Here is a 25,794-nt window from a genome sequence, read left to right as displayed (position 1 = left end):
TTATGTATATGTTGCTTCTCAGTGGACATGACAAATGTGTCGCCCCTTCAGTGTGTGCTACACCGAGATGCCGCCATCCACCACCCCTCAAAAACACACATTCACACCTCTGCACCCTCGCTCTCCTCTTCCTGCCCCCCACCGCCCCCCACCCCACCCCCACCTGCATAATAACCCCCCCGTCTCCCCTGCCAGAGCACCCATGTCCAAACCAAACACAACAGATCAACAACTCGGCATGCAGATCGTGTCACAGGATAAATTATGCGCAGCATGTCAGCTTCATACGTGGGCTCTCGGCTGGCTGTCCGTGACATGTGTCAGGGTGCCCCTGCATCTCCGCTGTGCAACGCTAATGACGTGATGCCGGGTTAGCCTCCGATGCACCCCACCCCACCTCTCTGCCTGCCCTCAACCACCACAACCCTTCTACCCCTTCACCCACTCCTCTAGCGCCCCCCCCACCCCCACCCATCACGCAACGATGAGACAGTGTGTCACCTCCAGAAGGGTGGAAGGGAAAAAAACTCAGGTTTTAAGGGTATAAAGATGGACAACAGTATCTGGTCCAGTGTGAAAGTGTGGTGGTTAATGAATGAGGGCCTTAAGGTAGAAGAATTCGACCAATATGGTTTTTTGAAGGTCAGAAGCATTATTAAGAACCAGTACTCAGTTTCTTTACTATATCAAATATGTTGATTGTTGCTCATAAGAAACATTTCAAACAAAAGTGCAAAATGTTATTTGTTAAAATGGAAAAATTAGGAAATTAAACCTTTCCTTGAAATCCAGGAATGATTACATAATATTTTTAATCATCATCAATAATAATAATAATAATAACAGTAATAATACATAATTTTCAATACAAATACATATCTATTTTCATTCAGAGGTATACAACACTAAACCAAACGCCAAAGGCCAGTATCAGCTCTATATATCGGTCTAACCCTTTTACATACACAACATGACATGTAAGACCTTTTTAAAACAATTTACTGGTTTCCCCTTCCTCCCTTCCTAAACTCCCCTCCCCTCAAATCTCTACCTTCTCTTCCTGCTCAAGATGGTGCAATTTTTTATTTATGCTCTCTTTTTTTTTTGTCTTTGTATGCAAATCCTGTCTGACTTGTCTGAATTATGTGTGTCTGTCCGGGAGGCTCTGTGATTCGGAGTGACTGAGGATTGCACACACGGTGATTGCATCCACTGGACCTACTCTAAGCCTTGCATAAGTAATTGAGATGTCAGTATGTGTTCTCATATTCCCACAACAAAACTGTAGGAAAACATGCACTGTTGAAGGTCATTTGAATAATTCCTTAATGGAAGGGAGGCCTTGTTTTTCGGATGCATGAAAAAGCAAATGTCAATGATCAAAATCAAGCAGCATCATATCTCATGGAGGCAGCACTGATTCCTGGAGCACTTCACCCTCTATCTCCTTCTCTTTCTCTCTGAAAAGATAGATAAGGGATAAGTGTCTTTGTGCATATCAAACTAAACACAAGCTACTATTTCTCAAGGGTCTTTTTGAAACACAAATTGGTTTTGAGACATTTTCTCTGTTGACCTCTTTGTTTTGAAATAAGAAATGACAGGGACATGGTAGTTCTCATATTCAGAAGACCACGGGGGGGGGGGGGTGACTGAATCATACATATATACACAGTAAAATGGGAAATATGCCATTAATCTTTCATATGTGTATTATTATTGTAGCTGTAGACATGTCCCTGGGTGATCAGGCAAATAGAGATAGATTAGCTGCTATACAGAGAGAGAGGGGTATGCATAGAAGAACATGTAACAGATATATTTACAACAATTATTTTGAATTTCATGAAAAGGTGTAACATGGTTTATTGTATGTCCAAATTCAAGTCAAAGACATGAAGAAACAAAGAAACACACAAAAACAAACCCTTTCCAAAAAAGGGGGAAAAAAAGATCAAAGAAAAAAGAGACAAATTCCAGTGCAGTGTAAGAGTGGAATGGATAGGTATCGCATCTTCTTTTATAAAACCCCATCCCTCATCCACCAAGATGGAGGAAACATTTCATCCCCTGTATTCTTTGTGTTTTGTCCGGGCTTGTGATGGATGAAGGGCCCGGCGACTCACACCTGCAGTTCTCATCCACCACCACATCATAACTAAAGGCATGGCAGACTGAGATGATCTCCTACATCCGTTAGCCTGCTGCTGTCAAACACCATCATTCTCCAAAGACAACTCTGTCACATCTAACCTCCCACCACAAAATAAACCCACCTTGATGAAAGACTGCTGCGTGTCCATCAAAAAAATACAAATACACTGCCACTGACACCAGCTGGAGTGCTGCACTCTCAGTTACAGCGGCATGAGTATCCCACTGCAGTATATGACAAAGTATGATTCTATTTTTCTGCTTCTTTAATGTTTCTGACTCAAAAAGACACAATTTAATAAATAAATAAAAATGATTCAGAAGATTTCCATTGACATAAATGTGTGCTGTCTGTCATGGACCTCATTAGGTTACCTGTGGTTATATATGCACATGATAGGCCTATTAAAAGCTATATATACGTTTGTGAATGTCTCTGATGTGTTAGATACCAAACACAGTTCTGTTGTTATGAGAAAAGAAAAATAAATCAAAAATGTATTGTATACACCCCCTTTAAGTTCCTTTAATTACAAAATGAAAAAGAAGGCTGCGGCACTAACAGACCTTTTTAATGGTAAGTGTATGGAAAGTAGAACTGCCAAAGATCATGCACATTTTACAGTTTGAACCTGAGCAAAATAATTTAATCAAGTCTACAAACTTACTTAAATCAGCATAAAAATAGAATGAGGCAGTTATCCTGAGCAAAATGTGAATACTGATAACTTCTTCCTGAATGCAATTTCCACAATGAGGCATTTTATCAGGATCCAAACAGATTTCTCCGACTTTACTTTCTGATCCAGTGCAAAGGCTCTTGTTGTTGCTTTGTTTGTTGATTCTCTGTCAGGCATTGTTTGTTTGGTTTGAGGTATTTTCGAAGGGTATTAAACTGTACATCAGAGTCGTGTGCAAAGTTGGATGCTTTACAGACGGCAAATGTGCAACGGTATTCTCAGCAGGTGCTTTGTCTTTGTTTCGTGATTTGACAATGATCTTCATGCCGTTATCATATACAAACCAGGAGCAGGGACCATGAACATATGAAGCCTAACAAAAGACCAGTCAGGAAACCGCAGGTGCGAATGTGTGTTTCCACTGAGCATACATACAACACACCTTGGAGCTTTAGTGAACATCTGAGGAAACATCAAACACCAGAAGCCCTAGGATCAACATGCCGTCTTATTAAACTTCACTTTGATCACTTTGACACCGATCTCCTAGTGGCATCTCTCTATCATTGTCTTTAACAGTTGACACACACACACACACACATACACACACACACACATATATATACCTATATATCATACTTGTAATGATGTAATGTACAGAATCTGAGTGTAAAGAGTACATTCCCAAGCAAACACCCATACATCCCTGTTCTATCTAGGCAGAGGCAGACGCGAGTTATGCAGGTTAATACTCCCTCCCGTGTTCCCACCAGCCCAGGTAATTTTGTTATTCCGTTTGTGCCCTCTGTCTACACCCACCCTTGTCTGCTGTACATAATGGTCCCAGCCCTGTGAGGAAGCAGGCATTTACTTATACAAAACCTTCAGGAAATCCCTACCAATCCTCAGAGCTCACGTTCAGCAGCGCCCAAAACACAAAGGCTATGCAAATCGGCCCAGCCTGCGTTTATCTACCCTCGGTTTCCGTTTGCACCACGGGAACCAGCATTGTGCCGTGCGTGGCGATTATCGCATGTAATTTACATAGAATACGCACAGGAAACAGTGCACTGATCTCTAACAAAGCAGGAAAGAGTCTCTATCGGCTCAGCAGCTATCTGACGGCACAGCAAAATTACAGGTTTAGCTGTGGGGTATTAAACCTACAAGGTGTTTTTTATTTCTGGTGTGCAGGGAACACTATCTCCTCCAAATGTTGCTTGTTTATCTGCCTTGTTTGTTTTATAACCGAACTCTAGCAGCCCCTTTCTGAGGAAGCTGCATCTTCAGCCGGGCTAATCTGCCCTCTGCCTGTGTTTCCTTTGTCACTGAATCCATGTATCAACACAGCGAGGTGCAGCCAGATCGAGGAGGTGTGTAATTGCACAAAGACACTCATGCTAATATAGCTGAGAGAGTGAATGTGTGTGACTGACTCAGCCGACACAAGACATGTTGTGAGTGCAAGAAATGGAAGTCATAACACTGCAGCATGGCGGCATCCATACAAAGGCTGGCACTGTAAGTACTCTATCAGAAACTTGAGACATGAGGGTGAGATGAGAGATCAAATTCCTGATGCAGACACTTTACCTGCAGGGCTGCCTGAGGAAGAATACCCCTCAACTTGCTGGGGTCATCCAGAGGTCCTTGAACACAACAAATTGCTTTCAGCTCTCACTAAAGCTAAATGCTAAGGCCATGGTGTAGAAACACAAGGAAATACAACAGCACACAAAGCAGAGAAAACTTGCAAAAAGTGATGAGAAAGCTGTGGATTTAAAAGACTTGGCTTGAGATTATGTAGAAGCTGCTTGAATAGTCAAAAGGTGCAGACATACTCTGTCATGCTCTATAAGCAACTATGCAAACATTTATTTAGAGCTTTCTGTACTGAACTACATTTTTCACAGACCTCAGACAATCACACACCACTTGTGGAAATCAAAAGGTTCAGCTAATGAACCCGCTCACACTGAAGTGACACTTGTTTTCTTTGAAGTAACCTTCTTAAATAAGTCAGTTGAAAATGCAGCATTTAGGGTGTACGTGTGGTTAAGATTCTGGCTCTGGTGTAATGATGCGAGCACCTTTTGCTTGATAAGGAGTCTGAAATATCAGATTGAAGTTCTACATACAGTATAAGTTGCATAAGTTATAATTCTGTTTTGATTATATTCTCACTTCAGTTATGCCCTCCACCACATAAAGCAATGTCACGATATACTGAATTTCTAGGAAAGGACAGATTCAGCATGTATCAAATGAACAGTTGTGTTAATTATTGGTTGGTTTAGTGTGGCCAGTCAGGAGGCTATATCAAGCAGAACAGACACCCATCTGATTTTGTTCCAAGCAGACAGGCAAAAGAACACTGCCGTCATTAATATAACACTGACGCTTTGAGAACGGGCCCTCCGAAGGCCAGTCACAAGCCTACCATGAGGTTCTTACAATACAATAGGCACCCTTAAAGACTTATCATCCCCGTCATCTTCATCATTATAATAATCATCGGCAGTGTGATGCAGCTCAGTCATCAGTTATAAGTATGACACCAGTGACTTTTCTTTCTTAAAATGTGTAAACATAAAAGCTGGCCTGTTGCACAACACAAAACATCTTCTAACAGTTAGACGAGGACATTCTGAATCTCACCTCTGCAGTGCACAAGAATAACCCCCCCAAAAAGAAATCCTATTACGCTGAGTTAGAATTTAATATGGGTATGATCGCTTTAATCTGCCGCCAAGCAAATGCTACAGAGTTCAATTTTATACATGTTGAGTTTGGTGCACCACCATGACAAATGAACACACAACCACAAATGTATGACTGTTAACAACTGCTTTGGGGTTTATTTTACAATTGAGAAAGAAATGAAACAAACTAATCGGTGCTAAAAAGTTTTTTTTTTACAATATTGTCGATAAAACATTGAAATGTATAGTCATTGTGCATCGCTTATTTATTTTCCACACCATTTCATGCATCAAATTGGATGCAATTATAATTAAAATCATTTCTGTAAACCAAGCCAAAGAAGCTAAATTTGTATTTTCTTTAAAAAAGGACATTTTGTAGCTCTACAGCATATATCTATATACACCATCTGTTTTTATGTTTTATCCTTTTTGTATATAAAATCACAATATAAAAGTTAGAGAATGCACACACCTTAAGATACAAAGAATGTTGAGCTGTTTCAAATGGTAAGATATGTCTTATGGAGTACTGACATTTTACTGGTAATCATTTACATGAAACGGACTGTTCTCTTTACAGTTGAATAAAGCGGCACAATTTAGAAAGAGAATGTTGTAACAAACCATACAACTGGAAAATTGCTATAAGGTGACACTTCACAACAAGGAAAAGTTTTTTTGAGCAAACTTGCATACTGACGGCCATTCATTTTCACTGATTGACTCTTAACCAGAAGCAGCATTTCAGTTTTTCCAAATGTTCACATGATCTTTTTTCTAATACACTGACAGATTTATGAGCAGGCCATTCATCATCAGAAACATTGCAGTGACAGAAACCCAAAAAGGAAAAGGGGGAGAAATGATCATCTTTGATCTTTTAAAATCAATCTGATTTTGACAAATGCAAGATATCTCAAAACATGTTCTCTTTACAGATTGAAAATTCAACTGTCTAAGGTGCTACTTCAGTCTTTCAGGGTCTTCTTTCATTCTTTTGGTGTATACATTTAATTTTCACCTTCTTCATATCAAGTATTATACAGTTTTCTCTTCCCACAATTATTTTTCCACTCACCACTTTTACCATTGAAGCAGTAGTTGTATTTTTGCCATGAAAAGATTAAAATCTTGTGTTTAACCTTGATTCACTAAAATACATGCACAGATCAGACAAATAGCATATAAATATATTACAAAATAAGTGTAAAAAAGCTTGGCAAAACAAAAACAAATCAACATGAAAAGACATGGTCCAGTCAGGCAGTTATCACAACAAAAAAATAATAAGACCGATTTTTTTCTGGCGGCTCAGTTCGGCCCAGTGCAGTAACTGTGAACAATGTCATTTTAGTGCAATGAAATTCTCGTCAGTTCCACAGCTGTCAGTCCTTACTCTCAGCTTGAGACCCCACCTAAACCTTCTCCATCTTGTCTAGCTTCTCCAGTTTCTCCAAAGCACTGACAAACACCAAGTGGTCCTCTGGAGACTTGCCGTGGGTCTTGCTGAGGTGCAGTTTGACTGCGTGTTTGCTGACGAATGTCCGATTGCAAAGTCTGCACTGGTACACAGAGCCGGTGTCGTCCTCTGCCGTGGTCAAGGCTGACAGGGGGCTGCTGAATGTCATTTTGTCTGTGATCACCTTTGAGGCAGCCTGCTGCTCCCGAAGGTGCTCAGTTGACAGTTTGGACAGGTCCTTCAAGCTAAAGCCCAGGTGAGACTCCAGGTGGCCGATGTAGGCGGAGGGAGTCCTGAACTGGGAGGCACAGTCCCCACAGAGGAACACAGGCTGGCACGAGTCCATGTTCTTGAGAAACTTGGTGCCCCCAGTCCGTCTCAGCTGGTATTTGACATTAGCCAGCCAGTGGGATATGGTGGTCATGGAGAGGCCTGTGAACTTACAGATGTGGACCCTTTCCTGGGGGCCCAGGTCAGTCATGGCGTAGCGGCCCTCTGAGGTCTCCCTCAGGCTGGAGGCAAACTGTGCCTGGAGGATGAGGAGGTGCTGTGGATTCCAGTTGGATTGCCTCCCTTTCCTCTTCTGCACTGGGGAGAGGTCCTCTAAGGCGTCCTCAAATGCACTGCCATCAGCATCTGACTTCTCTGAGATGGAGGATGGGGTTGAAGATTTGGGCGTAAGTCTCCCAGTGAGGTTCTTTACCATATCAGAAATGTCCATCAGAGCATTCTCTCTCAGAGGAGAGGAGACCGAGTCAGGGAGGGAAATGAGGGGTTTGTTACCATTTACACTATTGTTGGTCAAGAGCACACTAGGGCTGTTGTTATTGTTATTGTTGCTGTTATTGTTGGCCTTATTTTTACTCAGGTCTATGGGCTGGTCACTGCTTTCATATAACGGATAGTGGTTGATGGGCTCAGCTGGCTTGCCCTGAGGAATTGGGTTGAAAGCTGGCTTATCCATCATGCTGTTGCTTATTTTGTAAAGCATAGATAGAGGGTCTGCAGCTGGGCTTACTGGTTTGGAGGCCTTACCCAGGTGTGTGTTCATGATTGACTGGAGTGCACTGAGAGGGTTGATGAAAGGACTTTCCGGTGAGTGATCTGTGATTATGCCAAGACTGTTGCCATTAGTTACTGGGGATTGGCACACTTCAGAGCCGTTCTTTGAATGGTTGTGGTGGCCATCTACTGGGCTCTCTTTTGGCTCCTTCTTGCAGATGAGCTCTGAATCTACACTGCCTGGGCTGCTACTTCTCATACCAGATGGTTTACCTACAGAAAGGTCATTTGGAGATGCTAATCGTTCTCTCTGATCTCTCAGTGCAGGAGAGGGGGATTTTACTAACGATGGGGGCCGGCATCGTTCCAGGCTCACCATCTTCTCATCCTTTTCTTTCTTTACAGTGGCAGCTTTCCCTGTCACTTTCTCAACAAGCTCCTCCATGGCAGTGACATTGCTCCTGAGGGGTGTAGGGGAGGAAGGGCTCCGAGGCGAGTGGATGACTGAATTGGGGTCAGTCACCAGGCCTCGTAAGCCACTGTTAAACATTGGCTGCATCTGGACACTCTGGACCATTGGGGGTAGAACAGTAGCAGAACTCTTCATGGCACCCTGCAGCTGGTAGGCTGCATGAATGCTAGGGTAGCCACCCCATGTAGGTGTGCCTGTCTGGGCCTTGCTGATTGCACTGGATACTGTGTTCTCAAGGGATTTAAGAATATCTAAACCTCCTTTCGGTGCCTCCTCCAGATCTTCTTCTCTAAGGTATTTATATGATGTGGCATTAGTCTCAGATTTTTCCCCTAAATCATCTCTCTCCTCCTTGATTTTTCTCTCCACTGGCTCAAGGCCTTCAACCTTTTCATCCTCACCTCCTTCCCTCTTTTCCTCCGAGCCAGAGGAGAGGGCAGGGGACACTGGCTGGGACTTAACACCACTGGGAACAGGGAGTCGGGTGGTGGTTGGTGGCAGTGGGATAGACTGAATCTTTTCTTCCACCACTGGATCAAAAACGAGCTGTTTGCCCTTCTTGGATGCAGAATTTGTAACCTTCAAAAAGTGACCAGTAACCATCATGTGGGCAGTCAGCTGTTGCAGTGTATCATGAGAGCTGCCACACTCCATGCATTTGAGGATCTGGGCTTTACGAGCTTCAAACTGCCATGTGTAGCTGGCACCATTCTGGTAGCCATACCGGTTGTTTGGCGTAACATAGGGGTTAGCTGCAGATTTTGTATCTTTGCCAACATCCCCAAGGGATAAGCTACCACCCCCACCACTACCAGCATGGACAGAGTCTGGGGAGCATGGGGAGACTATAACATCATGGATAGCTCGTTTTTTAGCAGAAGTGGGCATCAGTTTAGTGGCCAAGGCTGGCACTGGTTCTTTGAGAGGCACTTTCTGGTAATGCTTGGTCTTGATCATATGAACACTGAGATCTTGCAGAGATTCAAATGAGTGGCCACAGTACATGCACTTCAGCACCTTCTGAGCATCCTCTTTCCCCTCCATCTCCATCAGGGAGCGCTTACGTGGTTTGGACCAGCGCTTTCCCTGGTCCTCCTCTTTGTCCTTATTGTCATCTCGATAGTGGCCCGTCTCATTCATGTGGACTGTTAAACCTACCAGTGTGTCATAGGCAGCGCTGCAGTCTTTGCAGCGAAACTTGCTTGCACCAGTGAAAACAGAACCATAGAGCTTGTTGTTCTGTCGGTAGAGCTGCACTGTGCTGAAGAGGCTGGGCTCTGGTAAAAGGTGGTAGGGGGTCTGCTGAAGAGTTTTGGCAAGCGCTGCCTGGTGCCAGTCGTAGGCTACACCACTACCATTACTAACCCCACCACTGCTGCTGCCACCACAGCTGGTTGTACTGTGGCTGCTAACAGAGCTAACTGCTGTGCCATTAGTATTACCACTTGCGCTGCCTGTGTGGTTGACAGCGGTGCTGGAGCTCCTGCCATTATGATGACTGCTAGTCATGTTGGCCCCACTGCTCTTGTTTGTGGTCGTAGTTGTGGAGACAGAAGCAGTAGAGGCAGGCTCTGGAGTGGTGAGGGCACTATTGACACTGCCAGCTGCAGCAGGTTTAGATTTCATGATGTCCATTGTGATGCTAGACCAAGAGGCATCTGAGATGAGGTTTGCATAGACGGCTTTCATCTGTGCCAGGCTATCCTGGAAAGAGAGGCCGTTGTTGGGGCGGAAGGGCAAAGCTGTGCTTTCCCTCTCCTGACCGTCCCTAGAAGAGGTGCTCTTGAAGTCCGTCAGCCGGTCGCTGGCATCACTGAGTGGAGACCCGTATCCCGCATCAGGGTTAGTGCCATTGCTTAGTGGAGAGTCTCTGTAACTAGATGGCTGGCCTCCATCCACATCTTCCTCTTCCTCGTTGCACAGAAACTCAGTGTCCTGGCCGTCTAATGAGAGGCCGTCATCCTGCAGGTGCTCTTCCTCATCGTGATCGGCTGCCTTAAGCTCGTCTTCGGGCATGTACGCTATAGAACAAGAGAGCAAGAGACAGAAAAGAAGAGAAGAAAAAGAGGTCAGCTCAGTGAAATTAAAGATTTACTGCACATCAACAGGACCACTGTCAAAATAACATGAAATGAATACTCGACGATGGGAAAGCTTTTACTCTCATTCAATGTTAGTGTGTGTGTTTGTGTGTGTGTGTGTGTATGTATGTATGCATGCATGCATGAATTTGTGTGTATTTCACACACATGTGGCTCTGAAAGCCAGTGGTGAAAAAAGCCTCCAAGGGAAAAATAAATCACTGAGCTTCTGACAGTTGTCCTTTTTCCTTCCCAACTCCCTATTCCTCCACACATGCCTCTTGTTCTCCAGGAAATGACTGGCTGTTTGGCCTTGTTAGCCAGCTGCATGCTTGCATGTTCAACTCCCCCCTTCTCTTTTTTGCTCTCTTCCCCTAGCTTTATTGCCTTTCACTCATCCAGTCAGTAAAGTTCCGCTCCTCACATGTTCAGGTTATGCAACTGATCAGGGAGGGACAGAAACAAACACTAATTTGAAGATATTTGAGCTTTTCCTAACCCTCTTTGATGAGCTGAAGGTCATTTTCATTTGAGCTGATGAGCAGGAAATGGCAAAACAATGGTACTTGGATTCTGAATGCCACAATAATTGTTAAAGGAAGGAGTCTGGGGCATTCAAAAATACTACTACTGTTCTCTGATCCAGAGTGTCATGGACAATGCCTAACCAAAAGACAGATTCAAAGAGGAAAGTCAAAGGGAAGTCAACAATGCTGAAATGTAACATGTTTAACAGTAAAATGTATAAAGGCAAATTAGATATAAGGTTAGACCCTGTGTATGTGTATGTAAATGTGTGTCTTTGTGTGTGTGTTTGCATTCAAGGGAAGCAAGAGTCAATAAGTAGGAGAGAGAGGAGGTGGTTAGGGGGAGAACAAGTGAATGAAAAGAAGATGTGGGGGAGAAAGAAAAAGTGAGTAGGAGGTGGTGTATTTGGTGGGTGGGGAGACAGGGTGTAAGAGAAAAGGGAGAAAGACGAGAGAGAACGAGAGGGAGACAGAGAGAGAGAGAGAGGATGAGCAAGGCAGGGAGACAGGAAAGACGGCCCCCTAGCTTCTTCCTTTATCTCCTTCCTGCATGGTGAGATGTGTGTCCTAGATGCCAGTATCAGTCTCTCCTGATGAAACAGATGTGCTGTCAGCTTCAAACGGCACGCTAACCTGTCATATCATAATCTAAGTGGACATAATACCTGATATATATACACTGGCAACATTTACTGCTGCCTGAGAGGAGATGGGTGGAAGAGGTGGGGGAGGTGAGCAGCTGCACCATCCACTGTAAATGCGTGATGATGTGCATGTGTGTGCGCGTGAGTGCTTCAGTAAGTGCCTGTTTGCGAATGCCTGTTTGCCCGCATGCTCACCTTCCCGTGTCTTTGTGTGTACTTTACGTACTCTGCAGCTCATGCATGTTTGCTCTTACAGTGCAAACCTAAACCCACCGACCATACTATTGCCTATAAGTCTAGTTTGCTGTGTGCTACTGATACACCCTTCTCCAAATGAGCAACATACTCCCCTAACGCCTGACAGGATTTCAGTGAAATGAGAGCACTACAGGAGAACCTGGCTGTGCTTCAATCCCACTGACAGACTGAGACCGAGACAGTTTCTAAAACTCCTGAAAATCCCTAACACAGCAGATTAGCATTATGTGCTGTACTCTCTACAACACATCTGCAGAGTGTCTTCCACTACAGTGCCTTCCCTCTCGCTAACCCGCTTCCAGAACAGGAGGCTATCAATACTTATCAGCCATTTAATATACAGTACAAAGTATCCTGCAGAGCGGCTATCCATTCCTCAAAAGCCCAAACGATCAGTGCAAACATACAGTAGGAATTACCTATGTGAGTCACTCAAAACGGCTGCAGCCAAAAAATAGCTAAACCCCCGATAGTTGGCAGTGCTTAACACATACACACTCACACATATACACACACAGACAGCAGGAATGAGAAGCAGGAGATCAGAAATATCACTGGGTGAGTGACAAAACAGAGACTGCAGCAGGGAGGGGCTTCGAACAATGAGCAGGTCGCCAGGGAACCCTTTGACGATCCCTGTCAATCAATGCCTGTCCTGCCATGTTGTCATGGAAACAACAAAGAGGGAGATATCAAAAGCACACTGACAAAAGACTGGCAGAGACAGACATCTGTAAAAATCACAGGCAGCAAGTGGACGGTTTCGCAAACCATAAACGTAAAACGTCAGTGATTAAACGTGGCAAACGTTAATCTGAAATAAATTAGCTCCCCATCTCTTTTGAGATGCTGCATCCATTGTGACAGGATGCTAAAATATTGAGAGCCGCATATAAGCTCTATCTGTTCAATCACCGCAACTTGAAGATGTGTGATTCTGACTGCCTACCAGATTAAGCTTTCTCTTGCCTTGGACGCACATATGCAAAGCAACACCAGCAGCAAGGGGCGGGCTCGGGAAGGGGCAGGGCTGCCGTGCCGTCCCTGGCGGTTTGGTTTGCCGAGTAGGTGATGGCTGTGAGCAGGGCCATCTGCACGGGCGCCAAAGCGCCTGTCACTTTTGCTCGGGGACGTGCCGCCATCAAGGAGACAGGCGGCAGCGTGGCCAGGATAGCTCTGCAGACTCACTGTCAGAAGCAGCAGCGATCAAGCCCGCCACAAGCCATGCAAGATCACCAACAATACACACCAAGGAAGCAAGAATTAGCGTCCAAGTGTATCACTGATCTCCAACCTACTCATATGGTTAACACGCTGTTAACAAAAAGCATCTAAAATATTAGTACTAAAAAAAGGTTTGTAGTAGCCCCTTTGGATGTTAAAAAGAGCCTTTTTAAAAATGCATCATGCACAAATGGATTGAAACACTTTATGGTGCTGTAAAGTAGATGTAATCAAAGATTTGAATGTCTCAGGCTACCAAATATACTTTGGGTGACAGACCTTTATTTTATTAGACATAAGAGCTCAAGTGTGTGTTTTGTTCTTGTCTGCCTCATTTCGTATTATTCTTATTTAAAGAAGCACCCTTGATTGTGATTTAAAACTAGTATATACTGTATAACGGATGCTACATGTCAATACAGGTTTTGCATTTGCAGTGATCAGGTTTGTCCATTTAGCACTAGTTCTCAGGGATCAGACCAGAGTTGAGAACATTTTGATATGCTGTTTCTCAGATGAAAAGATTGTGATGAACGCCCCAACACTGGGCCACACAATGGGACAACATGACCAACCTAAGTACAGATCATCTCGAAAACATTCGCCCTCACACACAGCTTGACTGTGTATGACTTGATTTTTTTGTAAACGATACCGAATGAAATACAATCTGCGGACACGTCAGCATTTTGGCAAGGCGTAAAGCAGAAACATATCACTCCTTTTCAAAAAAACTTTCTCCACCCTACCCAGTTTTTGCCTCCCTTTGCTTTGCTGAGAGTCTGCTGGTTGTTAAATCAATAAAACTCTCTGTCAGGCTCACGGAGCTTCACCATTTGGCCGATGTCAAAGCCAAACAAACCAGATAAGAAAGGCAGAGAGGCGATGAAACGAGAGAGAGGAAAAAGAAAGGGATGAAACCAGTCAGCCTCCCCTCACCACCGCCTCCACCACCAGCCCCATTTCTCTGACACCCCTCCTTCTATTTATTTACACACATTTCTTTATTTATTTGATGTGAGTTTGGGAAGAGGGGGCAATCACGGCAGTCATTTGCAGCACTAATGTCCAATCACGGGCCCCTTCACTCATGTGATTTAGGCAGTGTAGGAGTGGGTTCGCAGCGGAGAATGGTGGGGCAGGGTGGGGTGGGGTAGGTGGTGTGGTTTGGGGGGGCAGAGGCCGTTTAGGCCGGCCCCTAATAGGAAACTGGCAGTCTTATTCCTTCCCCAGATTCTGTTTGTCACCCTGCTCTCCATTACGTGCCTCTCAACCCTGATGGCTTTGGACAGGAGCTGATCAAAAAGCCATCGCTTGACCTACACGCCGTGGCAGAACGAGACTCGCGCCCTGCACAGGGAGAGAGGGAGATGAGATAGACGAGGAGGGGAAGAAGGAGGGGTGTATGTCAGTGTATGTGCGGAGAGGAGAAAGAGTGCGGTGGTGAGGAGGGAGGGAGGATGAAGGAGGAATGAGGAGGGAGGAAGGGGTGATAGCTCTCGGACCGGGACAAGAGGGCTGTAAATAAAATGACATTATTATTTCCTCTGTCCCGTCATGTAGAAAAGCCAATTATGGTAATGCTGCTGCCGGCGTGTCAGAGGGAATGCTGGGATGTGCTTCCCGTGAAGCGGCTAACATGAGAGCAATGCCCTGATCAGGAACACAAGCCTCAGTTTGACAAGAGACTGTAAAGATAGGGAGAAGAGAGAGAGAGGGAGAAACAAGAGAGAGAAGGTGATATGAAGCTAATAACAAAGCTGCATCTGGGCCTTGTTTTTTTAACACAGAAATTATTTTTTGGGGAAAATGTAACCACAACAGTCTGCTACAGTCACATATTTTTGACATTTCAAAATCAACAAACAATACAACAAACACACTTGAGGAGGCGTGCCGCACAGATCCGTAATAAGCGCAGCTCCATGATGTGAAAATGATTGAGCAGGCCTAACCTTAGAAAAGCTATCAACCTGAGAAGTTCAGGAGTTCATGAATTATACTCTGTCACACCTCAGAATTTGACGAGATGAATTATGCAAAGACGACGATGAGAGAGCCGGATATTGAGAGTGAATGCGATCATTTACTTTAGAAGCTAATTCATTCTCATCTCATCTCAGGCTTCTCCAGGTATCTCGTTCCTAAAATGCCTCCTACGCTTGATAGGGGGGACTCTCCTTAAAATAATTCCTCAGCTACCTTTCTCCCTTCACTCCCTTCCATCACCCCCTCATTCTCTTTTTCTCCCATCCTCCTCCTCATCTCTCCAGCCTTGCTCACATGCCCACATGGGCCCCTCCCAAGCGGAATAATGGGAGCATATGGCCTAAGCAGCACCTACAGGGCCTTAAATAACTGCTGCAGCATTCCAGCTCGCTGTACCAATTTATCTCTCACCCCCCTCTCCTCCCCATTTCAAAACATTTCTAGCCTGAGTTGAGCTCAGCAGACAGCGGTGGTGGATGGGACACGTTGTTCTTGAGACACATAGCTACATAATGGACTGACGTAGAAAGTGGTGTGAATGGGAATAAGTGCTGTACAAACAGGAGGATTAGGGGTGAAATTGTGTATTATTGAAATTCAGTCCCCCACCGGCCTTTCCGTTGATCACGCTCATGGCTCCAGGCAAATACTTCTAGTCATGTTGACTTACAGTTTGGCCGGTAGCATTATGTAAAGTCACGGCATTAGAGAGCAGTCTGTTAGCATGTTTTGTCTTGCAAGCAGGATGTCAATGTTGGATTGCCTGCCAGTCTGTGGTTTGTATCTCGACAACTACTGGCCGGATCGACAAAATCTTCCTGGGCAGAGCAGAGGGGTTCAGGTTCAATTTCTTGATCAGCTCATGCTCTTTTATCACCATTTTGGGAAAGATATTGATCATCTACTTGCTCAGGTTGCACGACGATTTGATCAACTAAATAACAAAATGCACACTATTGATCGATGCGGGGCCTTGTTCTGTAAAGTAAGGTGGAGTCAGAGGTCAGTGCTTAGCTGGTACAGGTCATGCAGTCATGTAATTATGTCACACACATCCTTCTATCTGACACAATGATATATGGATTGATGGGATGCCTTTGTGGTATTTGTGCAGGTGTAACATTCAAGAGGCAAGTGGACAGGTTTGAATCTGTGTGTGTGTGTGTGTGTGTGTGTGTGTGTGTGTGTGTGTGTGTGTGTGTGTGTGTGTGTGTGTGTGTGTGTGTGTGTGTGTGTATGTTGGGGGGGGAGAGATTGAGAGTGAAAGGTTCTGCTGTTTTATTTATAGAGCAAGCGCTATTTATACCCAACTCAAAGATCAGTTCAGAGGAGCAGCTTGTGGGCCACAGCCAAGATCACGCTCCATTACTGTGCATGTACACACACACACACACACACACACACACACACACACACACACACACACACACACACACACACACACACACACACACACACACACACACACACACACACACACACACACACACACACACACACACACACACACACACACACACACACACACACACACACACACACACACACACACACACACACACACACACACACACACACACACAGGGGCTGCAAGCACAATCATCTCAGCTTTTTACACATGCATGCAGTAACAACACAGGGAGACATTTACAGTATACCCAGCCATGTGTTAGTTGGTGAAGGGGTGGAGGTGGGTGGGGGAAGTAGGGGGCTGGGGCACTGACTGAGTGTTCTTCATGGAGTACAGCAGGCTTTAACATGCTGAGGGATCAATACAGTGAACCAGCGCCAATCGATTGCAATTCATCTGGCTGCTTTTTTATTTTTTTATTTCATTCTCACCCACTCACACTGCGCACTGAGCTGCTGCTGCTGCTGCTGTCCTGCGATGCAATACATAAATAAACATACACACATATGCATACACATGAACACATAAACACAATAACACGTGAAACGATTGCACCCTACATGCAAACGCGGGTTCAATAAACCCGCATGGAATTTATTTATTTTTATTGAGCATATCATCCCATCCTGGTCTTCTCTGCATAACAAGGCCTGTATAATTAAACCATAAATTTCAGTGCGCTCCTTTAATTACCACAGACAATGTCAGGAGGCAGCAGAGTAAACAAATGGCTTTGAAGTGAGCAAGAAAAAAAATGCTTCGACACAGCAATGGAGAAGCTGTTTAGTTTGGTGGGGATGTTGTTGCACTTGAAAAGGAGGAAATGTTCAAAAGAGGTGCGTACATGGGGAGTACAGTATGTATTTTTTTTCCCTCCTGCCTTTTCTAAGAATGCTTTTGAGGGATGCAGATTTGCCGTATAGTGAAGGGAGGAATAATCAGTGCAAGCGTATCACTGAGAGCGTGTGCAAATATGTATATTTGGATGAGTACGGCATGCTTCCAACAACTAATAAAGTATGTCGTGTGTGTGTTTGCATGTGTGTTTAAGCATTTGTTTTTACCTGAACACACAGTATGTGTGTTTGCTTTTGTATCTGGAGCCAGTGGTTCTTGTCCCTCTTGACCATGACTGGAGACATCTGCACAACTGTGCGTCTTATACGGTATATATGTGCTTGTGTGTGTATTGTGTGCGCGTGTGTACTCTCTAGGTCAATGTCAACACACAGACCTGCTTCCCAGTGGCTTAGCTAATTACACAAGAGCCCTGAAGGCCACTTAGAACAGGTTAGCTAATTAACACACAGGCTGATTGTAGATTAATTGAGAGGTGTTCCTAATCTTCACCCCTAAACGCAATGACAAATGCTAACTGGCAATAATTAGGCCAGTATGGAGAGCCCAGAGTGGAGGTTTTATTTACAGTTACCGTTGCTCATATGAACGTATCGTATCATACCTAGCTGTCATTGACACATCTGTCAAGCAAATGAGAACTTTTTGTGAAACTTCTTTATTGTATTTTAAATTAGTTTGTGAATTAGCTTTTTTTGATATTATTATATATATTTTTATTATTATCAGTTTTGGTAGTAAAGAGTAGTGAATTATATTATTTATTTACTTCAGCAATCATATATGTAACATAATAATTATATAATAATTATCATTACTTTTATGGTTTCCCCTATGGTTTGGCAGTAAACATTTCAGCAATCCCACAGTCGCTGCAGGTTGTGAGCGATGACTGTTAGCTGAGATGGTAATGTCCTATACTTTCTTTAAAACTCCCCCTCATATGTTCACTAAATGCAGTGTTAATACTTTAATATTCCCAGTTGACCTTTCAATGTGTGTGTGTGTGTGTGTGTGTGTGTGTGTGGGATTTGGATGCATTCATGTCTGCTCCAACATGAATGGCGTGCCTAGATCATGAAACCTAACACGGCTGCAACACAATGGGTTACCGTGGTTAACAACGGCAAAATGAAGAGAAATAGGCCCCTCAGCAGGGATCTGAACTAGCACCCATCTGTGTGACAATCACCTGCCAATAGAAAATAGCCCTTCAACCCCCCCCCCCCAATGAAAACACATACACACACATAGTCTTGCAATTTTCAAAGCCACTAAAACTATTCCCCAAAGCCCGATTTCTTCCAACTTCCATCTGCCTGGACACATTTATCATAGAGCTCCAAACACACACACACACTCACACACACACACACACACACACACACACACAGACACACACACACACACACACACACACACACACACACACACACACACACACACACACACACACACACACACACACACACACACACACACACACACACACACACACACACACACACACACACACACACACACACACACACACACACACACACACACACACACACACACACACCTGTGCTTTTCAAGCTACCCCCCCCCCCCCCACCACCACCACCACCACCACCAGCAAACAAACACTCTCAAATTCCACCTGGCCCTTTTCGAACCTCTGACCCCACCCTCTGTCCTTTAATCCTTCCCTCCATCCGTCGACTCCTTTTCTTTCATCTGTCTTCTATGCCACCTGTGCATTCAAATCCCCACATCAGTATGGACCACTTTACCTGGACTTGCACGTACCTACACAACCACAAGCATCCTCACCCAAATCCCATGGAAACCCACACAAACATACACAAATATGTAGAAACACACACACACACACACACACACACACACACACATACACTTTCCCTGACAAGACAACAGCTAGCAGCAGCTGCTTCCATCTCCTAGCAACGGCCAGCCTGATAGATGACCCAACGATGGATAATTACCGTAAATCACCACAGCTCACACACTAAAGGAGAGAGAGGGGCGAGAGAGCTTGAAAAAGAAAGAGAGTGAGTGAAAAAGAGAGGGAGTAGGGACTGAAAGGGATCAGAAATAGAGGGCTGGGACTGGTCATGTGTGCACTAATGTACCTTGATGAGCTCAAATTCATCTGCCTTTTAAAGCACAAACACAATGTACAAATGCAGACCAAACACACTGTACACTATACACACACAAAATAAACCTGTATGTATCTGAACAAACACGTAAAATGCACATCTGCATGTATACAAATGTGTTTACAACACACTCACACATACATGAACACATTGGCAGTGTTGTCATTGTAATCTGAAACCCCAGGGCCAGCCTTCCTGTCACAGATTCACCTCTTTCACACAGAGGCACCAATCGAGGCCAAGCAGGGGTCTAAATGCTACTGTGTAGAACAGGGGGTATAGTATACTGAAAATGATACTGAAAATGAACACAACTCGAATGCCTGATTAAGGTTGTCAAGTCTGGTATGTGACAATATTATGCTGACAATATATAAAGGCGTTTAGTCTTTAACCCTCCACTGACGTTGATAAAACACATGTGCATGTCACGCCCGACTGACATGCAGTCTGTATTCCATGTATTCTAAATTTAGGAAACATGATAAACTACCTCCAGAAGTTTTAAATAATTGCACCCTGGACAAAGTTTACTCTAAATTGTCAACAGAACTTCAATATGCACATGCAGCTGCTCCATTTACTTCCCCTTCATTTTCTGCTTTCCCAGACATGCAATCTGTCCCTCTCTTTCCCTTCTTTCTTTCTTCACTCCCCCCTCCCTCTCCGCTCCCTCCCTGTGCGAGTCCTGGCTGCTGCAGACATTTGATCTGGCTGCCGTGTGATAGATTGACAGGTAATGAGGAGGTTGAAGGGGCGTTGGAGACAGGAGCAGGTGTTCAGCACAGTCTTTTTGGCCAGCGCTAAGCTGCCATGTCCTTCACTGCTGCACCACGCCACTCCGCTTCCTCCTAATCTCTCACTCATTCTTTCCCTCCTTCTTTCCTTCCTTCTTTCCACCATCCTCCCTTTCTCTTACTGAGAGAAGAGGACTATGCAATCCATCACACGGTGACACTGTTGGACATAGACTGTCTTTATATGGGGAAAAATGCATGGGCTGTGGAAATAAATAGAGAAACGAACATGGAGTCCCATGCTGGCAGCAATAAAGTAGGCCTCGGACTGATCAGTCAAACTGTTTGGAGGAGAGGATGAGACTGATTTGGAGCACCCTCTGTAGAGGACACCTTTTAAGATGCTGGTACTGTTACAGACATGACTTGTACACTACCATGCTCAAACCATTTCAATATTAGGTGTATCCCCTCAGACTGTACTACCGTCTTGTCAGAAAAGCCTATGAACAGCATTTCAACCAAAAAGCCAAATTAATGACAGTCCTTTAGATTTAGCAGCTCTGCAAGGCAGGGAATGCAGGTTTCATGGCAGGATTTACACACTTATGTTGGTGAGTAAATCCTCCCACACCCCACTGAGGTGCATTTTCTGGTCAGCCACCTGAAAAAAACCCAATACTAACACATCCTATTCACCTGCTGTAGTCAGGAAGAAGTCTGAACTACATCATACCAGAGGTGGGCAGTCTTGTCTGGCTGAAATCCAGACAATATTTGGAAACATAAAGTATATACCAGTCTGACGCTACACCTATCCGAGTCATACTACACTTTGACCTGTTTCAGTCCTGCTGACATAGCGAAGCACCGCTGTGCATCATACCTCGAAAACTAAGCAGGAAGGAGGAGGATGAGTGGGAAGACAAAGCCCAAATCTGAGGATATGGAGAAGTAAGGACGAGTTGAATCAAAATATGGGCTGCAAGTGAATAAATGTCTTTTTAAATGTACAGTAAAGATCCTTCCGTTCTATGTGAGGGTGTTTTGGTTGTATTTCACAGGTAAAAATGTCAAGCAGGGCTAATGTATCATTAAAAATCACAATGAAATTCATGTCCTTGATTCTCAGGTCTTTAACCTGTAATCCATGGTGATTTTCAATCCAAGCTAATTTTGGGTGTACTGGGAAACTTTCTCGCTGTAGAATTGCCGTATGACATATAGCCAAGGCCTAAGATAGTAACCAATGGCTCTGCTAAAGTGACTACTGTAGCTTTGAAAATACCTTAAATGTAGTGAGGGCGGAACTTGTATTGCCGTCATAGGAGCCAGAAGACAGAAACAGTGGGGGAAAAACAAGGCTTGAACCTATAAATCTACCCCTCCAGTTTATTACCCAACATTAAAGGACATGTCACCCTCTTAAATCAGCGGGCCGAGAGGAGACAGCAGGGCTAAAACAAGGAGCATTTGCATCTTCCCTCAAACATTCCTGAGAGGTTAACAAACCGCTCGACCACCTACCTCCAGTTACATCAACAGAGTTCAAACAATTTGAGATTATGCACTACATGATGGATGCCATCGGCTTGCTGTCATGATGGAGCTTTCTGAAGAAAAGTGAGGTTTTGGATAAAAAGAGAAACATATGGGTCTTGTTATCTAGGTTTTGTTTTTTATCAGCATTTTCCTACAAATTGATTTAAACATCCAGCACCTGGTCAGACGTCCTACTCATTCATAGCTACAAAAACAGCTTCACCTGGACAGTCTTACAGACACTTTAATTATTTCAAATAACGTTAGATAAGAGTGTGTAGAATTAAAGAGGAAGCCACCAGGCTTAAAATTAGCCTTTCCCAATTGTCACCAAACTCAAAAAGAACCTGTTTTGCGAGAAAAAAAAACATCATTGACGCGCAATCACATTCAAACACACTCGCCTGTCAGTTTATAACTCTCCTACTCTCACACACACACACACACAAAGACACACTCAAACTCGCACACACAGACCAAAACGTTGTCCAACACACAAATAGATACCCACATATACACACTTTTTAAGCCCTCGCCTGGCATCAGCTGTCACACAACCTGTCTCGGAGAACTAAGCAGAGACAGACGCTGTCAACTTAGAGTGCCTCAAATGCCCACATCCAGCCAGGCAGAGGAGAAATCAAGCCTGTCTCCCAGTATAATTTGCGCTAATCCTTCATGGGAGATAGTAAAGTCTATGGCATATCTGCCTAATAGCATCAGTCACCGGCAGGTTCTAATCTCATATTTAGACCCATTTCCATCACGGACTGACGACAAAAGCACCAGCACAAAGTGTGATTACCTTCTTATTTTTTTACATTTCTGCATGACTTGACTCCTGATAATGGTGTGTGTGTGTGTGTGTGTGTGTGGGGGGGGGGGGGGTAAAAACTTTGAGTTTCTTTTCTTGGTGAGGATGAGGAAGACAGAAGTCATTTCAGGCAACTACAGAAGACAGGTAGACAGAAAAAAAGAAGAGAAAAGTAAGTGGCGAACTGTATCGGGAGAGAAAAAGGTGAGGTAAAGAGAGTGGAACCCTTTCAGTCAGGAGCCTGCACACATTCAAACACTCACATCGCATTCACATTTACACATCCTCATGCACACACCCTTACACACTCTCATACAAACTCTCCTTTTCAAAGCGTTTACAACCTGTGGTGTTTGTCCTGCTCTGCTGGCTGCTTTACCACGTGCATTTGAATGCCGACTGGAGTGCATCCCTCTCTTTCAGACAGCGCCATAAAAGACGACACACACAATGAGAGCTCTTTTCAGCCGAGTGGGGCTGCCTGGGGGTAGGGAAGCACCTCCAAAACCGCCACAGCACTTCAACTCTCAGGGCACAATGAGGTGCTGAGCCTTGATGAATAATAAGAGATTATGCGGAAAGATGACAAACAGAACAGAAACAAACTATACAACAGTTGGGATGAAAAGTCCTTCAGATGCAGCTTTTTCCCTCTACAGAGTGTGTGTTGTCTGCGTCTGAGTGTCTCCAAGAGTGACCTGGCGAAAGCAGGGAGACAAAAGAAGGGGAGGTAGCACAAGGATCCTAATGAAGCCGTAAATCAGAGTCCGATGAGAACAGGCTCTGAAGGAGGATCACATCACTGGAGATCAATGCAGACAGCTACACACACACACACACACACACTGACAAGAATAAAGACGAGAAACAGTGAGACGCGAGCACATGCCAGAATTCCCAAGTGAGGCTAACTTATTAAGGTATAAAACATAAGCACACATTCATTCTACACACACACACACAAAGTGACACACATTCTCATCTACAATCTATTAAAGTCCCCCCCCCCATGAACCCACCCATGGGCTCAGGGAGTCCCACCTCCTTGTTCAATCCCACTCGTCTGAATAATATCGGCCGTGATGAATGGCGCCATAACTCTGATATCCACAATCAATCTCTGCTTTAAAGACACATCCATCTTCTGTAATGCTGACTGTGGGTGTGGGGGTGGGGGGTTGGGGCAGGGGGGTGTTGGGGTGCTCGCCTGACCTCCTAGTCGGGAGGGTGGGGTATGGGGAGAGAGGGGCTCAAGGGTGCCGATGGAAGGAAGAAGGGGAGGCACTGAGTGATGTCTGTCAGCTCACATCTGGCTGCAAAAATAAATGAGCCTTATGAAGACAAATGAAAAAGGGCCTCCCCCCCACAGACACACACCTCCCCGACACACACTCACACACAGACACACTAAAATGCACAGAGGACAGAGGAAGGAGGTGAAAAGACAAAGAGAGAGAGAGGAAGAAGCTGAATAAGAAAGGTGAGAAGAAATAGAGCCCAGTTATTGTGCATCTCAAAGCCACTTCTCCTTATGAACACTGTTGAATAGTTACGCATGTACATTTGGCATCAGCATGGGCTGAGTTGTTCTTAGGTGCCGAAGATATGCTTCAGAACAGTAGCAGAACAGTGAAAAGGAGATTGTTTTATCGGGCTTTAGCTAAACTTGGCTGCATGTTCCAATCAATGAAACACTTTTACTGCTCAAGAGCATTTTCTCCAGAAGAATAAAAAGGAAAACAAAGCTATCAGAATGGCCACTGTGTGACTGAAACTCTCCGCCCTCAACTCATACCTATGCTGTGTGTAGGGAGGAGGAGGGTGTGTGTGTGTGTGTGTGGGGGGGGGGGGGGGGGGGGGGTATTTAGTGGGCTGGGGGGGTTTAAAGAGTGAACTATCCATGACCTGTTAGAAGGGTCACTCCTCAGTGACGCCGCCACTGAAAATGCTTCTTAATGATGTACCACGTCTTTTAACCCCCGCAGACAAAGCAAGGAAACATTATACTGTCGGGAGGGCACCCCCACAACTTCCTCCTTTTTACTCTTTTTTCCCTCACTTACTCTCTCCCTCTGTCTACTCGCCACCTCGTGCTGCCCCGAGTTAGATTTTAATTATTAAACAGAGTATGTCACCCAAAGATTTTTCACTGACGCCTAGAAGTAGAAATATACTCGGTTTAGTCTAGAACTAGAAAGTAAAAGTAAGCGAGCGGGCACAGTTTTCAAAGAAGACGGATGCTTGCAAGATGGATCAAAATACTATGCGTTGAAAGTCTCCTGAATGCCTCGAGAAACAAAACGTTGTGTGTGTATTTCTATAAGTCACAACCTATGGAAATGTCCTTCCATCTAATACTGTTTTGCAACCAAAACAGGGTTGTGTTAGCCTTTTTTTAAAAATACATAAACTTTTATTTATTCATGGTGATAAGACATGCACTGCTGGTTATTAAATAATAACATTGATCAAGAATTATATGATTTATTTATATATATTTCCCCCCCAGAAATCATGCTGATTTTACTTGATCCTTGATCTCTTCTAATTCTGTGGCACTTGTTCTTCAATATAAGACATTGCTCAATGGTTAGGAACAAGGCCTTTTTTACTGTTAGATACACAGGTCATGAGGAAGATTACAGTGTTCCCGAAGCCCAGTCTGGATAGGGTGGAGGAAGGGAAGGGCACACAGGTGAGATAGTTTATTGATTCTACAAGTGGCTGGTATGGAGTTAACCCTAGCAGGGCTGATGATGGGGGTGGAGGAGGAGTTAGAATGAAAGGTGAGCCAATGATGGATGAGAGGAAGCTGGAAATGGAGTGTGTGCGGTGAGGTAAGACATTAACACAAAAAGTTGTACATAGGCATGCCATGACTGGACTGACACAGCTTGCAATTGTAACTGACACATCAGTTACAACAGGCGTTCCCATGTACAAGCTGTTCTGCAGCATAATGCGTTATTAAACGGGCCCCGAGCGTGCAGTGCTGTGACCCCGCAGACCTCCGACTGGGGCCCGACCAGCCGGGGAGGCTGTAATCTCTCTGTCAAAGAACTCTTCAGTCGT

The 25,794-nt window shown here is 44.4% G+C and overlaps 1 protein-coding gene across 1 annotated transcript in view; it reads right to left on the bottom strand.

Annotated features, from left to right (window-relative positions):
- Window positions 1-5,765: 5,765 nt before the first annotated feature.
- The window catches only part of LOC310950548 (teashirt homolog 1-like), a 34,174-nt gene continuing 14,145 nt past the window's right edge, over window positions 5,766-25,794 (bottom strand). Inside the window, exon 3 of the mRNA XM_083918415.1 lies at window positions 5,766-10,493. Coding sequence (XP_083774541.1) covers window positions 6,955-10,493 — 3,539 coding nt within the window. The 3' untranslated portion in view covers window positions 5,766-6,954. The remainder of the gene's footprint in view (window positions 10,494-25,794) is intronic.

The sequence above is a fragment of the Echiichthys vipera genome, assembly GCF_963691815.1.
Source record: "Echiichthys vipera genome assembly, chromosome: 8".
Taxonomy (NCBI): Eukaryota; Metazoa; Chordata; class Actinopteri; order Perciformes; family Trachinidae; genus Echiichthys; species Echiichthys vipera.
This window is presented reverse-complemented; position numbering and strand designations above follow the sequence as displayed.